The sequence below is a fragment of the Rhamphochromis sp. 'chilingali' genome, assembly GCF_963969265.1.
Source record: "Rhamphochromis sp. 'chilingali' genome assembly, chromosome: 19".
NCBI classification, from domain to species: Eukaryota; Metazoa; Chordata; class Actinopteri; order Cichliformes; family Cichlidae; genus Rhamphochromis; species Rhamphochromis sp. 'chilingali'.
Genome location: NC_137946.1, coordinates 11,332,211 through 11,350,183, shown reverse-complemented (window position 1 = coordinate 11,350,183; position 17,973 = coordinate 11,332,211). Strand labels below are relative to the sequence as shown.

Below are 17,973 nucleotides of genomic sequence, written 5' to 3'. Positions count from 1 at the left end.
AAATGAGAAGTGATGAGTGGAGAGGAGTAAAGTGATGGAGGAGAGGTACGTACTGCTGTAAAGGGTGTCGATCCAGGAGAGCCGGGGCAGGCCGCGAGCACTGAGGGGCTCCATCCTCTTTTCCTCTCCCCGTCTCAGTCGCTCTCCCTCTTTCTTATGTCTTCAGTTCTTCTCTGCAGCTGCTTTTTGCGTTGCCTCGCTTCTTTTCTCTTATCCTTGAAACGCAGCCTTCATCTCGCTCGGAGAAGCAAGAAAAACCATTTGGGGGAAAAATGTCAGAAGGCACCCCGGGGTCCAACAGGCTGACAAGCAAGAGAGCTGAAGAAGGAGCGAAAGACAGAGGTGTGCGTCTGTGTGTGTGAGAGAGAAAACAACAGGCTGGAGACGGACACCGCCGACCGTTGCTAGGGAAAGGGAGAAGCACTCATTCTCTCTCGCTCTCTCTTTGGCTTGCTCTCTCACTCCCACCCACCCCTCCTCTCTCGCTCTCCTGATTCTGCGTGAATGCCTCATCAGCCTCACTCGCTGTCTCTCTCCCTGTCTCTCTCCCCCCCCCCCCAGTGTCTTAGCAGCGTGTAGAAGCCGGAATTGAGAAGCCGTGCCTAATGACTGAAGCAGCGAGGTTTGCGAGATGTGAATCAACTGACAAAATCTCAGTTTCTCTCTTCATAAATGAAACCACTAAACCCACTAAAATCCAAAGTTGCTTTCACGATCTCCATCTCTCCTTGCGCATTAGGTTAGCAGCTTTTTTCTTGCATGTAGATACAATTTGCTTACTCTGACTTTGTTGAGCACATCGCAGCTTGAATTTTTTATCTTGTTCTTTAAACGTAGGTAAATGTTACTCAAGTTTTAAGAGAACTCTGCCTAAGAAAGTCAGTATTAAAACAATGTTGCAGCATGAAATGCTAAGATCAAAAAACATCTTTGTGTCAGGGGTTCAGCAAACATCCTAAATAGCCTATTGTTAGCCTATTTTATAACTGCTCAGACTGAGGCTTTTTCTAAAATATAGAGGAAACATATACAGCCAAAGAGAAACCACCCTTCAGGAAAAAAAACTGGGTTATCTTCCCCTGATAAAAGTTTAATGTTAAATCCACTGTGTGGTTATGTTTTGTTAATATAGCAATAACAAAGGTAAGTATGAAAGGTCTTTCTGTGGTTTTATGAGCCAAACTAGTCGTAGCTGTACTACATGATGAGTTCAAGATCACAGCCGCTCGGCTGGGACGCACAATTCACACTTTGTGTGAAACAGAGTCAGTCATTTAGTTCAGAGAGAGAGAGAAACCGAGAGAGTGTGGCGGGTTCACTTGTCACGGTTTAAGCTAGTTCTGTTCCCGTGGCAACGAAGAACATGAAAGCAACGCACACATGTGCATGTGCTGTGAAAATGTGCCTGCATACTGATGCTGTGTATAAGACGATATAATACAGACTCTATGATAGATGGCAATAGAAGAACCATGGAGCCGGTCTACTGTGTGCATCACCAGGAACAATAGCTAAAGAATATTTAGAATAAATGTCTGGAGCTCAGCCACAGCTGAATTTTTGAGGACTGAAGCAGATGCATAGGGACTAAATAGTTCAAAGTTATTTTGAGAAGTTAAAAGGATGGGGTCAACGTTTATTCACTTTCCCCCACTGTATCAGACTAGTTAAGGAATGTAAAGTGAGAAACCACTTAACTCCACCCTACTACCTTCTCCAGTGTTTTAGAATAAATGACGGTGACAAAGAAATTATAGCATTTTATTGCATTACAACCCAAAAAGAAGTTGGCATTTTCCACAATAGTGGCTGGGCTCTAGCGCAAAATCCAGGAAATCTTAATTTTTCAATATGCAATTAAAAATGTCATGCTGTGCTTTATTGATTTTTTTTAAATTAGCAGGCTTTAATGGGCACATTAGCACATTAGGTCTCCTGTTGCTCCCTGTTCCCAGAAAGAGACCTGGCAGCATTGCCGCACAGCACAATTCCTCTTCATCAGGCCCAACGCCCGGCGAGTTTATTAAGGCATGTGCTACATAGGAGGCCAATCATCGGAGACGAGCATCGTGCCAGCGACAACAAAGCCTGATATGAAACGCTCCCCTCAAACCTCAGATCTCCTCCCCCTTCATCCTCCTCTAACCAGCATGGGGGAAGGAAAGATGGGAGGGTTGAGAGGCAGAAAAAAACTTCAATTAGGACACAAAGGCTGACAGGAGGAACCCCACAACTGCTCCCTGCGTCTTCCCCCAACCTCTGCAGGCAGAGCACCTGGCCCCGAGCTCTGCTCTTTGTTAGTCTACAGCACGTGTATGTGCCAGCTGGAGGGAACGTACACGAGTTAAACGACCTGGCATCCCATGAGCCTGTCTTGGTCGTGTGTGTGTGCACGTGTGTGTGTGCGTGTCTGTCTCAAGGCATTTAATGTATTCCTGCATGTGTTAATCTACATCAGGGTTATTAATGAATATAAATGTGTCATTGTGATGGTGGGAAAGCACACAGGCGTGACAAAAACCACACACAAACTCAAGGCGTACACGCACAAAACATGGGATTATGTAAAGGGAAAGCCAAGCGGGCAGAGAAGAACACGGGGCTGGTGAGTGGCACTTCATCAAATATAGATTGATCTACTGTACAGCCTTACACCTCCTTTGTCTTAAATCTGGGCCAACAGAGACAGACACACAGACACACACAGATGATTGAGGGTTTTGAAAGCAAATCTGCCCGCCTCCTCTTTCCAAATACCTCATCGTTCAACGGGGATAGCCAAACAAAGAGAGCACACATGCCATGCTCAAACACACAAACTGTATTTACACCAAACTGCGTGTTCTGAAGACATTCTGGAGCTTCACAAAGCTACATTTAGAAAATATGAATAAACAGTCAAACTGTGTAATAAAAACCCATTAGTAACTGTCTCTGAACCCTCCCAAACACACACAATTTCAGTCTCTTCAAAGTTCAGCACGTCAACAATGCGTCGTTCTCTATAAAGGTTAACTTTCAACAGCAGTCCTCTACTATGTGTGTGCGTGTGTGGTTGCTGGACAAGATCTAGATGTAAGGCACTCATATTCTTTAGTGTATCCACATAGAGATACACACTTTTTCCCCTCAAGACAGATCACGGATTGTGTTGGAGAGACACGATGTTCCTTTGTGTCACAGACAACATCTACTCAGAGTTTCCCCTTAATTGGACACTTTATTTAAACAATTACATGCTTGTGTGTTACAAAAGGCCACACATCAGTAGCCAGCACAGCATGAAATGTAGACCATACAAAAAAAAACTGGATATTTAAAACAGAAAAAAATCAATCTTTGCTTTTGATTAGGTGTGTCATCCCACTGTGAGCTAATGTGAACAAAGGACACTGGATGTGGATGTGTACTGTGTGATACTCACAGGCATATTTAGGCCCTGCAGAAATCAATGGACACGCATCTGGGACAGCTTTTAACAGCTTGAACTGAAAGTAAGCTTTATAGACAGCTATTACAAAACATCAGAGAAAGCTGGAACTCAAAGTGGATAAAAAGCAAAAATTATGATGCTTTATCAAATTTAAAAGCTCCTAAAACATCACACAGCATGTCCTTTGAGTATACAACTGCACAATTAATTTCTTAATCATTCCAAAAGGTCTGCTGTAATCACGTTTAAATTTTTCCTTTATATTTTGCTTGGTTCGGTGTGTAATCACAACAAGGCTCTAACTAACAAGAACCTGATAAATCCCAGCTTCCATAAAAAGACACGATGATGCATTTATTTTATTCCCCATTTTGTGACTGTTGTGTTTCCTGCACTTCACTTGAAATTTCAACAAAGATTTCCTGTCATGAAGGAGGAAGTCGCTGTGGTCAAACTGTGGTGTATTAGAGTGTGAGTGCGTAATTTGGCGGCACAGCATCCCACCAGCCAATCAAACTGCTATCCACTCCTCTCCCACCCCTCTATTCTCCCTTTTCTACCCAGATACCCCTACCCCACCTCACTCCACCAACCCCAACCATATCCACCCCTTTCTGCTCTTCGACCCCGACCACAGGCCTGCGGGGGTGACTGGGTGGAGGTGGCAGCGTCTATGTGTGTGCGCCTATGTGTGTGTGGTGCTACTCTTTCCCTTCAACCCCACTGGCTAACCACGGGAACGTGAACTGGCTGATGAAAATAAATGAAAACAATTTTTTTTTTTTAAAAGAAGACGACGAGGACCAGGGTGGGAGTCTAAACCCTTCAACATCCTGATTGTTCAACAACCCCCCCACGCCCACACTTCCAGCATTCTTGGTTGATGTACATACGTGAGTGGGGCTGCGCACGCAGGAAGCAGACAGCTGTGTTTCCAAATAAGTGAATTCAAACAAGCCTAATGAAGCACTGGAGCAAAACACACCCCACAAACATATAAAAAAAATTTTTTGACAATAAGCACGGATGGAATTGGTGACATCAAAGCGAAAATATTCACTGAATTAAAGTGAACTCTTCTTCCAAATCACAGAGACTCTCTAAGTGGAAGCAACAATGATTCACATCTACAGATTAACTGCTACACACACACATTATATTAGAATTTCACTGCAATAATGTCAGCATTTTATTACCGTTAAATTAGTTATGATATATATGGATATAGATGCCAATCAATAAACTCCACTACAGTCGTCTACACTGTAAGGAAGTCCAAACATGCTCCTTGGAGACTGATGATGACATTTTCTCGAGATGTGTGTTTTCCCCACAAATCCCTTTGTTTTGGGGGTTGGGGGAGATGGCAGCAGGGACGAGCAATGACGATGCATTATTAAAAAGCCCCGAGTGCAGCACTGATGAATGTGCGTCTATTAAATGAGAATGTCTGAGATCATTGTTTTATTATGTGTTACTGTCTGCTGGTCGCTTTATTTTGAAGTAAAATCGAGCGCAAAAATAAGTCATTTGTCTCTCAGCCGTTGTCATGATCACTGCTTTTTTCTCGGTCCAGCAGCTCAAGGTTTTTACCAGTCCTGAAATATGGTCAGAGTCATTCATCCAACACTGTTCTTTGACTCCATTCCTGCTCCCTCTGTGCTCCATGAACGTGTGTTATTAAAGTAACACCAACTCTTAACAGCCTTCTATCCAATTCACAAAGCTTTTGCCTACACACACAAAAAAAGGCAACAGAACGTGTGTGTGTGTGTGTGTGTGTGTGTGTGTGTGTGTGTGTGTGCGTGCGCGCATCACAGCATGTGCTTTGGCAGGCGAGATCCACTGTCACCTCATTTGTCCTGGATCTCATCTTTAACTCCTCCACCATCCAATTATTTGGAACGACAGTGTCTAGCAGACCCCTGTGACGTGTGTGTGTGTGTGTGTCTGTGTGTGCTGTGTTAACCCATTTATGATAAGATAGAGCTTCCTTAAATACAATCCTTGGCATGTTTGTGTCAAGGAGACAGGAAGAGAAAGGGACAAAGAGATGTGTGTGTGCGAGGGAAAGGCTGTTTATCTGGTGTCTGTCCAATCACAGCTTGATTGAGTTGATTTCCACATTGACCTCAATAGATCAAAGCGAATTCAGCTGGCATAGGATGAATATGCTCTGCTGCTAGTGCGCTCTCTGTTTCACTCTCACACTCACTCTAACACACACACACACACACACACACACACACACACACACACACACGCAGTAAAAACACATGTGGATTTATGCAGTTTGCAGATCATTAGTGGTTATTTCCCACATATACACAGGGAGCTTATTTTATGTGTGAAACCATCCCAATGAGGTGACAACACAACGCTGCACAATAACACAGTTTGCCTGTTTGTTTGTACTCGACAAACCTAACTGTTGCTTAAGTTATGCCGACAAAGTGCTAAGCCACCATCGGGTTCGCGGTAACAAAGACTAAAAGCACACGAGAGCGTGGAAAGAGAGAACAGTAAAGAAATCTAAATTAAGAACTACTGCACTCTAGTGTTTAGCGTCGGTCAACACAAGCTAAGACACCCAAACAAAGACCTTCACTGTGCACACTGGATGGAAATATTGTATGAGAAAATAGCTGGGCGTGTATTTGTTATTAGACTGTGTCAGACAAACTACTGAGTCTCAAGTTTGAGCACAAACCCACTTGAAATCCCATCACTTTAAACCTCCGCTCATAACAGTATCTTAAGATGGCACTCCTGCAATTTAGTGTTCCCCATAAAACTTGAAGACTCACAGGGGGGACGTTAACAGAAGAACAGACAAAATCAAAACGAGAGAGATTGAAATATCCGTCAGTATCAGTCAAGCTCTTAAAAAGCTGGGACCTACAAGTTTCTGCAACAGTAAAAAGAATATCAGCTGAATACCAATCTAAGGATTAGTGTATTGTTTTGTATCATACCTGGATATATGACAGAATTACAGGAGCACTGCTGCAGTGCCACAGGACCTGTCAGAAATATGACTGGCTCCTAGTAGTACACCAGGATTAAGCTTCAGAAGGGATGTTGGGATGATTTTTATAACTGTTTTCAGCTACAAAGCAGAGATTTACCATTTCCAATGAAGGAGAATGAATGAATAAATGAACGGAAAGTAAAAGTACTGTGATTCTAGACTGTGTGTTGCTTGCTTATGTTCTGAAAAGTAAACCTGGTCAACCAATGAGATGTGAGAAACATGACATTATTTTCACACGATAGCTGATTTTAACAGTGGATGCAGTAATACTGATAATGGATACTGTCTTTCGCCACTAGCTCACAGACATAAATACATAAATAAATACTATAAATACAATTTCTAAAACACATTTGATTTTATTGTTACATAAAACTGCATATTGGACAATTTTTAAAACTTGATGTAAAACAAGTTAATCAATTTTATGATTTGTTTTGCATTATCTGACCAAAAGTGACCTCTTGCATTGGTCTACCATTATGTATGCATTCATAGGCTTTATGTAGACCCTCCTTCATTTATGTTTCTTTCAAACACTAAAGGCAGTCTTAAAAATTTGATACATCTCAGCATATTATAACCTGCAGACATTGCCTTGATGAGCTCTGCAGATTCAGCATTACTTTCACTTGAATCATTAAACAAAGCAAAACCATTAAGATCACAACCTTATAAAAGAAACACTGCTGCTGTTAAAGATGCCCACACGAGGGTGCTGTAGCCATCTAGTCCACATCCAATGGACCACCTCCCACTGGTGGGAAATCCATCTAGCATTAGGTCTCATGCAGCATACCCAGATATTCAGGTTTTTACATTCCAGGGCACTTTTTGTAGAACCAGGGCAGGTACTAAAAAGTGAACCAGCATTTTTGGAAGCTATGAGGTGTTATCAGTGGTTCACAACAACCTACTGCATTCTGTCAAAGAGAGATTCAAAAATCAAGGAAAAATTCAAAATGTTAGGTGTCTGCTGCTCCATAAAGCTGCATAAATACAGCTACTGATACTGTGCAGCAGAGCTGAGTGTGCTTGATGGTTGAGCTTCTGAAAGCTTTGTTATCTAGTTTGCACTCCCCGGAGTCAGGTTAACAGTATCATCAGGATAGAGTACACCCCCACACACACACACACACACGAGAAGAAACCAAAGAGAGAGTGAAAGATGCTTTGTAGAACAGTGGCAGATCTCTCTCCATTCATCCTGACAAGTTTGTTTTGTTTATTGATAAATGCATGGCCAGAGAACAAGCCCTGACACACATTTTTGTACCTTTCTGCTTCAACTGAAAAATGAAACAAACAAATTATTATTAGCTGAATACACACTGGCATTGAGGTTTTTAGGATTAATGAGGACTCATTACGCTCTTGTTTTGCGTTTCATATGGTGGAGGATTGCAAACGTGGACAAGTTTTAAACAGCGAGGTCAACATGTGTGCAAGTAAAACTTCTGAGCCAAAGACTGTGCTCTGCCATGCCGGGCACACAGCTTCACGCAGTAAACTGTGATGCTGTAAGCACAGCAGCCCCACCCATATTATATTTTACAAAATTTTGTATGCAGGAAATCCCAGTATAATAGGGCGTGTTGTGTGAGAAAAAATGCGCCAACAAGTGATCGTTATGCATGAGAACACAGCATGAAAACTCAACAGCACCAACAGGACACCAGGTTAAAGTCTCGTCAATATAGAAAAATCATGGCAAATGTGGAGTAACGAATAAAATAACTTACAAAAAGGAAAAAGAACACAGTCAAGGAAAGTTACACAATTAGCATGGCCTTAAATGAAATCCTTGGAGCAAACAGCGCTCTCAGTGACGTGCTCTCAGTTCCTTTGCCAAGACCTTGCGGCTAAAAGAGTAATTATGACAGAGCCCCAACAGACAGCGTCTGATTCTTCAAGACTGAACCAACAGCCTGAATAAAGCAGGAGGAGTGATCCTCCTCCAGGTATAATGCTACATCGACTCCTTTAACCACTGACCCGCAGGTTCTGGGTATCTCGGGTTTCACAGCGACACTTTATACCCAACAGAAGCCACTCCTGTGACTTAAGAGTAATTCCCTCCGCACCCCCTCACGTATCTCTACCACGGACTTTGCATTCCTGGCAAATGCTGTGAACGTTTAGATCAAGTGGTTTCAAAATGCAAAGCGTTTCACCTGCTAATTGTCCATCTGTTTCCATCTCCGCTCGGCAAGAAGAGGAAGCGAAAGTGATGACTGTGGAAAATGATGTCCTTAAGAAACTACAAACTGAGAATCTGGGTAAAGGTGTATTAACGCTGTTGCACTTCAGTGAATGCCAATGTTTCTATTCATTTTTGGTGTGCAGCTGAAAACAAACAAATGCCTTGAGGTCACAGGAGGAAACAACCGATTGGGGTTGGGGGATGGGAGATGCAAGTTTGGGTCATGAGAACATGTCCTGGCAGGTGAGAAGGCTAAAAACCTCCTTATTATTGAAGTCTATGAAAACACGCATATATTTTCAGGTTTAAACAAGGATCCCATCTGACACAGTAACACCATCAACACGAGGACTTCGCACACCAGCAGGTTGAATGTAACAGTGTTTTCACAGCTCTATTATTGTCAACCTACATATCTGAAATTTGGAAGTGGTTACTGAAAATTATATTCTCATAACATGCTCACTAAACTGTGGTAATGCCCTGCTATAAAATAAAAGAGGGCAGACCACATATGTCGCTAGTCCATTTACCAGAAACTAAGCTTTCTAAACATGTGGTTATGAGATGTTGCATGCTGAAAAAAGGAACATTGTTTTCTCAAGTTTTGTTCTCCCTTTTAGCCAAAGTCCAAGTCTGCAGACGTCTTCTGCATTTAGCTTCTGTGTGCAACATAGGATTGTGAAAAGGGGTATCATTTACAAGGTAGAGTCCCTCAATTTCCTGCTTCTGCTGGATTAAAACTTGACAACTTCACAATACAGCCCGCTCACTGCGAATGAGTTCACACGTAAAAATACCCTGATGCCACACGGCTGGTGCACAAATTATGTCAAGACTGAAAGAGTGATAAAATCTGACAGTCGCTGTAGTGTCTGTGTGAAATCTCTAATAAACTAACTGATAAATTCAGTTAAATATGTACAACTGTAAAAAACAGCCAAACTGGTGTTCAGTCTAACATAATAGAGCATCACAACTGACTGTAGTTTGAAGGATGTTGTGTTCTGCACCTGTTAATAAAGTTTAATCAATAAACACAATATAAATTATAACTCACTTACATCGGTATTCTTGCCTTAATCTTTAAGCACTTATATTTCATAATGCATTTTCCATTTTATGCTAAACGTCACGTTTTTACAAGCAGTGGTGCTCGTGCTGATTAAAAAAATTAAAAACGGAATTAGGGTAATATGGATTTTTCTTCATAGCAAAGTTCGGGTCATTACATTATTATAAGCACATATAGTAGCGTTACACCACAGCTGAGCAACAACAAGCTTCTTACTAGTTCACGTCCCCAATATTTTAGCCCTTTAAACTACCTCAAAATCTTTAACATCATCAAGTCAAAAATCTCTAAAAGGTCTGATTATAAAATAAAACCTCATGTATTGATCCCACTCAGGGGAAATTTTTGGCATCGTGAAATAAAAACCAGGCTTCTATAAACGGATCTGCAAAGTTTAGCTTTCATTCAGAGCAAATGGAAAGTGAAACACATTTCACAGCAATTCTTCTTTGGTTTTTGGGTCACTTCGTTCTATCAAACTACAATTCACACTACATAATGTCTTGGGGTTTTTTTTCTTTCGTTTTTTTACTTATTATTTACGTGTAGGAACTGAAAGCAGCAGTCTCAACAGATTACATAACTTGCACCAGGATTCAGAGAAGTGAACATTAAGTACCAGGCTGACAGCGTTTTAGAAGCATGCAGGGCTCTGTGGGTCCATATGCACCCTGGTGTCTTACCACATTCACACACACCACACTGGGGTCTCCATGGCAGCCATATCTGTCAGCCAATCATAAGTGACCTGCCTCTGAGTGTCTCTGATTTTAGATTTAGAGCAAGTTGGGTTTTTTTGGTTTATTATTGTTAATAAAAGAGTGGCGCTGTTTCTATGTCAGCATGCAAATCGCACCTATATTACGGTAAGACTGATGAGAGATAGAAATGCATCAACGGTTTGTTTGGTTTAAGCCCACCCCCACCCCCCTTTCAGATGACACAAATTCTGTTTAAATGAAAGAGATTAGAGAGAACGATTAACACATATCTGGTGCTCTTACTCGAACCCTACAAAGTTAAGTTATGGAGAAAAACTGACACTGGAAAGCTTGAATCTAGTTTAAATGTAACCTGTCGTTTCTTTACCGATGAAAAACTGCAATATAAAGTCATTTTAAACACAACTGGGCAATTTCCTTGGAAAAACTCTTGAATTAGCAGGATTTTCTCTTCTTATTTACCATAGGTGGCAGTAAATTAAAAAAAAAATTAGCTTTTGGACACTAGTTGGAAAGAATAACAAGGAAATGACATTTTAAATATCAAATTATTCTAAGCTGCTTTCATACTACATTCAAGTACACACAAATGGTTCTCTCCTTTCAGCTATATGAATCAGTTAACTGACAGGAAAACCACAACTCTTAGGCTCTCCTAGATCGTGCAGGTGCTCATCTTGATTTCAACTGAGAGAAATTCATGTCTAGAAATGAGCCTGCACTTCCTGTCCATGCATCCCCCTGTGTTAAAATCCTGCTGAGCGCAATAATGTGAAATGAAACTCTGTGAGAGGGATAGCGTCGTTGTTTGTCTCTGTGTTTGCTTAGAAATGGGTTAAATGAGGGTGAAAGTAAGGAGTAATTCAGCTCAGCCCTGTCCCACAGGACATGGAAAGAAACCACTTATTACTGACTTGAGAGCACAGGGTTTTGTTTTTTTCCTAGATTACATAAACTTTAGAAAGGTTAGCCTCTTCCTTCTCTTCTTAACGAGGAAATCTTTCTCACATAGCTGTGTCCCTGTAACAAACCCCTGAGAGGGCCACACCTTTTCTTGTTTAAGACGAACAAACAAGTCCAGGGAGCAACGTACACCTGCACCCAAAACGGTAAGCTAGTGAAAAATTAGGAAACAAAAGCAAAGATTGGATCCTGGAGTCATATTATTAGAATAATGCACACAATGGTGCTACTAACTTTTTTTTTTTTTTAATTACAAATTTAACATGCTCTCCATTTGAAATAATACACCGAACACTAAAGCACAATGTAATGACCCCCAGATCATCTTGATGTTTCAAAGACTACTTTCACTTCTCATAGGTAGTGGTTTTCACCAGGAGGACATTGCATCACAGGGCTTTGGTTCACACGGGGCTTTGTGTCAGGTGACAACAGCTGAAGTGCGTCATTTGAAAGTGGGATTGCACTGAGAAAAATTCTGCTATGTCGAAAAAAAAAAACAACAGGAAAAGAACACCACAAGTCACCGAGGCCGAGTTAGGTTTAACTAGCACAGAGGGGAAAGACGTTACACGTGCAGGTTACAAATTTTGGTTTTGCGCATGACGGTGCAAACGTAGTGGTGTCTTACTTGCAGCATGGCAGCAACTTCAAATAACATAAAACCTTCTTCACCCACAGAAGAGGAAGAGTTCTGCAACAGATGCTATGGCCCCCACAAATTGCATATAATGTAGCCACGAGCAGAGTCTTGATGTCAAGATTATAGTTTCAGTTTGGTAAGAAATAGATGCCACTGAGACAAACCGAGACATCTACAGAACATTTTTTACCATTTAATGCATTTAATTGATGGATCGGTAAAACATTAACAGCATCACCCAAAGCATCTTGACTTTTGCCTGCATGCATGCACTTGTGCACACGCTGTGCTAGATGTACAATGAGCGCCAAGCAGCATTCGGCTTTCTTATTTGCATTGCACGTCCTGACTGTGCATTTCACATCTCTGCTGTAGAGCTAAGGTCAAGGCTTTCGCAAACAAATACAAATTTTCAGGCCCACATCCATCTCACAAGCAGGCAATGATGCTGCAAAACCCACACCTCCTCCACCATCACAGATACATCCTGCCTGCTTCCCCGCGACGCATTCATCACCAAGGTAACACAGGAACAAGTTGAACCATAAATAGGATTTTAGCTTTGAGGACTTTGACATGGATTATTTGAGTGAGTGCTTCTACTGTGAAGAGATTTCAGATTTGATGGATATAAAAAAATATATATATTTAAAAAAAAAAAAAACCCATAAGGGTAGATCATTGAACACTGATATTGATGGTGAGACCTAATATGTTTTTCCTTGTTATATTCCTTATATATAAGGTTCCAATGCAGGCTGGCTACTAATCATGTGACACGTGCTGAGACTGCTCTAAAACACCCAATTCCAGGCATTTTTTCTACTGCTGAATCTGCATGACATCAAAAGAAGAAGATATTCCCAATATAGTCATCTCAGACACACGGCTCTGGCCGTGAGCACTGAAGTTCCACCCACTTGCTGTTTAAATCTATTGTTTGCAAGTGACGACCTATTAGAAGAGAGCGGAGAAGACAGCAGACAAATGATGGGCTCCATTAACGCCCAGTATAGAATAAACAAAGATTACTTTGGACTGGGAACCATGTAAAACTAGTCTAATAGAATTCAAGATTGAAAATACAGCAAATGAAATGAGCCGAATAGTCTTTTTAAACAATTCCTTACAAAGGAATTGTAAGAAATTGTAAATTTGAGACCTCAATTGGTCATTTGAGATAATCAATTGCCAACAAAAATAATTACGACTCATTTTTGATCTTTTAGTTCACAGTTTTACCTTTTAATTCACAACTACAGCAAAGTAAAACGATGCTTATGCGTTCAATGGTTACGTTTATGGAGGCTTTCATACTCGTAATTGATTTAGGTTTAGGTTTGACTGTACCTGTGTCTATCTTAGCTCTGTTGCCTAGGAAATTAGTATGACGGGGCAGCATGTGGGGAGAGATTACACTGATTTAAGGTTACTTTTGTTTTCTCAGGACTGGCTATCACAGTGTCAAATATTTACTTTGCAGTAAGTCGGTGCACTAGCTCGAGCTGTCAAACTGTCATGTAGGTGTGAGCACCCACAGCATATGCTGAAGCTTCAGAGGCTGAGAACTGGAGATCATAGTTTTAAGAGAAGAGCACAAGCTTCCATTTACGCCACTGAAAATGGAAACAACATGACAAGCACATTGTTCCAATGCTGCACATACTACTTGGGACAGGTCTGGACAAGTGCCGCTTATCTGGAATAAGAAAAAGGAAACTCAAAGGAAAACTAGAAATGTGGGTGCCGTATTCAACAATTAATTCCTAACAGAGTGACAAAACATGCTTATTCCACGGGCTTCTTTTCTTACTTAGTGATAAAACAGGTGAAATTTCTATTAAAAATAATAAGCATTTTCTTTATTGTGCCTATTTTTTTTTTTTTTTTAGCAGCATGACATGGCAAGCCTGCCTGGTGGGGAAACTGCAGTCCAATCAATCAAGGCTTTATTCGCCACGTGCAGGTTGCCCTGCAGTGAAATAGGACACCCCCCCCCCCCCCCCCCCCCCCCGGACCTTACACACACAACACAGACATCACATGGGGATACAGGTCGGAGATCGGTAGCGTTACAGAAAAAAAACCACTGAAATATACACTACAATGGGAAAGTACAAGAGGAAAAAAAGAGACCTCTACTCATGCTGGGCTCCTGGGAGGACAGCATGAGAACAGGAAACAAAAAAACTCCTCTGCACAAAAAAAGCACATAAATGTCAACAGCACAACATCATGGAACACGTGACCAGCCAGTTAACCGTCAAAGAATAGTAGTATAAGAAACCCGCCAGATTTTTGGAGAAACTAAAGTTCATTTGCTCTGATGAGCAAATCTAAAGAGTGTAAGGTTAGTGGAGATGCTATTTTGAATTTTAGAGTACCTAGAAAATTATCAGAGTATGTCTTTTCCAGAAGTTTTCATCCCAACAATAGATCTGCACCTCTTTTTGTCCATGTTTCCCTGAGAATCTCTGCAAAATTGGTGTTAAAAAAAGAGCAGCTATAGGTACTTGTGATATATTTGAACACCATCACTAGGAGGGAAAGGACAGCAGTTATTGCTTCACTTCACAGGAATAACTTCTAACCAGTGTTTTGTCTCTGACATCAGCTTGCTGAACTTCTTACATGGAAAATTCCTTTCTTTAAAAGTTGTTGCTAGACTTTTTCAGATCTTGCTGTTTCAATTGCCCCCACAGCATTTCAGTGCAATTCACTGCTTCTGTCTGTCATGCAAATCAGCTTTATGGAATCTCAGTTAATGACTTTACCCTCATGCACTTTGACAGCAAGAGTTGCGATAAAAATTTTAGGGTTATTTTTGAATTTGCCCTTAGACTGAACTTACCCAGGTTGGCCATAAGCAGCCACCTGAAACCTACTTGAAGTTTATTTCCCTTCATTTGAAGAGTTTGTTTCCTTTATCTGTGTGTCCTGGTTAATGAAGAGCACTTAAAAACTTGGCACAGTCACAGTACACCCTTCAAAATATCAAAGAAATCCCCAAACAAAACATCCGCCTCATTTACACCATCGTTTCTTTTTGTGGCATTATTTTTGATACGTTGGCTCCAAATATACAATATTTCACCGAAACATAAGGGCAAGGAAATCCTCCACTTATATACCAAAGTCAAAACTTAATGAAATCTCTGGCAACGCTTGCTAATTAGAGAGCCAATAAACTGACATGTTATTGAAATTGGAGAACAGATACACACAGGCTCCATAATCCAATGAATAAATAAATAATTTATGCTTTTATGCCTTTTTTCTCCTCAAATTACACAGACATTATCATATGGAGTCTTGAGTATTGGAGATGCAGAATACCTCCTGACCATCTCTGAGGAAGTTCTAATAACTGGAACTTCTGATAATATTAAAATCCAATAATATTGATTATTATGGATTTGAAAGTTTGGCTAACGTCAGGATGATCTATTTTTTCCCCCATCTATTTAAACTATTAATATGATTGTATGTCAGTGTCGTGTGTGATTTGTTATTCTTTATCGATACTGTCCAAATACTTCAAAAAGCCAAGAGTTTCCCATCGCTTTCATAACTGCAAAACATTTTCTTATTGTACATTTTGATATGGCATTCACTCAAAAGACTGAAACACCATAACGTCATGTCTTATCACTCAGTTTTTAGAGTTACTGTTATTCGCTTTTTTTAAACTACTGTTATAAATAATTATCTATGTCTAACAGTTGAAGAGCTTCGCATTTAAATACCTGACATCTTAAAAAAAAAAAAAGAAAAAAGAAACAGTTACACATCTTAATGTTTTCTTTCCTGAGCTGCCAGATGCTTAACAAAGATACATGCAATAGACAACAGAAACAGGAAATAGTTCTCTCAGAGGGCTCCTTCTTCTGGCAATGCGACTAGAGAATTATGAACTCAATTAACAAGCAGGTCGTTCAGCTTTCCTGCGAGATATAAAAACATATTTTCCTATGGAGATCAAAGCGGTTATAGGCTAAAAATAATCTTTTTTCCTTTGGTATGCCTGCGCTCAGTAAAGATATTTCTGAATTACACTGCTTTAAATAGCTGGGAGAGCTAAAAACTGGACTGTGTTCATCACTTCTAGCAGGAGTATACTGTATGTTGGCATGTGCAGACTGGACTAAAGAAAATCAAATACCCGCAATAACTATATTGAATTCAAAGACCTATTTTGTGAATTAAAATGAATTAAACAACAATGCTTACTGAAACACTGTCACAATAAGAATGGATTCCTGTCAGGTTTCAGACCAACTGCGAATCAGAGGTGAATCAGGAGGAATACTGAAAAACCATAGCGATGGACAAAGACTCACATGACCTGATGGATGACCGCTTCCTAGGAAATGCACACTACACAAAGGCATCAATATGAGCAACACCCCTGGCATTCGCCAACAGCTTGTGCATATGTGCAAGTGGGAGTAAGGGGGGACTTCATCCCATAATGCTGAGTGACCAGAAGGGCAGATGACTGTTGTTGTTTAGATTATAAAAGATGACCTTAAGCCCCTCTACATCCTCCCACAGGTTCACACACCCTCCCCATTGTTTTAGCCACAATTAAAGTCTTTCCACTGATTATCCCAGTTGTCAGAACAAAACATCAATATCCTGTTGGATAGCAAAGATGGAATAGATTAAGAGGCTTACAGTAAGTGGTTTTCCTTACTGACCCACAGGTTTATGGGAAAATGCATCCCCTGACCTGTTGCAATGGAAGAGCAAACAGCGTGTCATGGTGAAAAGCTCAGCAGCTGTTTTCTGCTCTTTTTCTCAAGACCATCAATTCCTGTATTTCAGACACCAAACTGCCTCTTAAGGCATAAGACCCCATTTAACAACGTCCAACACATTCGTGTGTCTTTGACACAAAACGGCTCTTAAAAGAAAATTTTCCATTTTTGCTTAAATAAATTTCAACTCCAAATGAAGCAAAGAGTAGTGCCACAGCGTCGGTACTCATAACACAATGCCTGTTTGTTACTTCTCCATTTTTGGCTTCTGACCCAAACTTTAAAAACTGCCACTTTTCCAAATCCCTGCACATCAGCCAAACCAGTCAGTAACCACCAAATCAATGAGCAGAGCCATAACAATGAAACTGTGAGCTTACAATTAGTGTCAAGCGTTCCATAATCCTTTCATATTTAAAAGAACAGAACAGACTAGGGAACTGGGGATGTGTCACAGTGTATTAAAAAAAAAAAAAAGCCTTCCTCAATCTATTCTCATGTTTAAGTTACTCATTCACTCCTGACTCATGACAAGCAAACCATCTCCGTCAGTATTGCCAAACTTCTTAAAACAACGCCACAGAAAGACGTGACTCCAGTTTCCTGGATTAGTATTTAAATTATTACTTAAGCTCAGTCTTTGCTTCCAAGTAAATTATTTTCTTAGAGTCCTGCCCTACAGTTTACGAGGGAATTTCTGACCACTGTGAGCGCCTCTGATGAAAGGACGCCTTAAAGAAAATGTTCTGCGTCGCTTTTTGTTGACAGTTGGACGAGTGGTCCGATGGCATGCGTTGTAAATATGGAAGTAGACATAAAGGATGTTTGTCCAGTCCAGCACACAGACAGGAAATATGGGGAGACACATACAAGGAACTGCAAGCACCTCTGCAGTTCAATATTTAGCACCTCTCACCTCAGATACAAAGTGTCACGGGCGAGTGTTCTCCACAACCCTTTCTTCTTTCAGAAAACATCTGTGCTTCGTCCCTTTTGTCTTTTATTCATATTTTGTCTCCCTTCTCTCTACAATTTCCCACTTTATTCTGCTTTCCCGTTTGGAGTTTTTAGAAACCACTGCCCAGCCCTTACCAGAAATTATACTGAGGCCTGTAAGAAACTCTTACAGGCCTCAGACAC

General features: G+C 40.7%; 1 protein-coding gene across 3 annotated transcripts in view; it reads right to left on the bottom strand.

Annotated features, from left to right (window-relative positions):
* Positions 1-17,973, bottom strand: part of abr (ABR activator of RhoGEF and GTPase) — a 119,480-nt gene that overhangs the window by 98,343 nt on the left and 3,164 nt on the right. Inside the window, exon 1 of one of the 3 annotated variants that reach the window (XM_080866074.1) lies at positions 54-364. The exons of the other annotated variants lie outside the window; for them this stretch is intronic. Coding sequence (XP_080722200.1) covers positions 54-114 — 61 coding nt within the window. The 5' untranslated portion in view covers positions 115-364. Of the gene's footprint in view, positions 1-53; positions 365-17,973 lie in introns of those variants that run through there. 3 annotated transcript variants of the gene reach the window in all.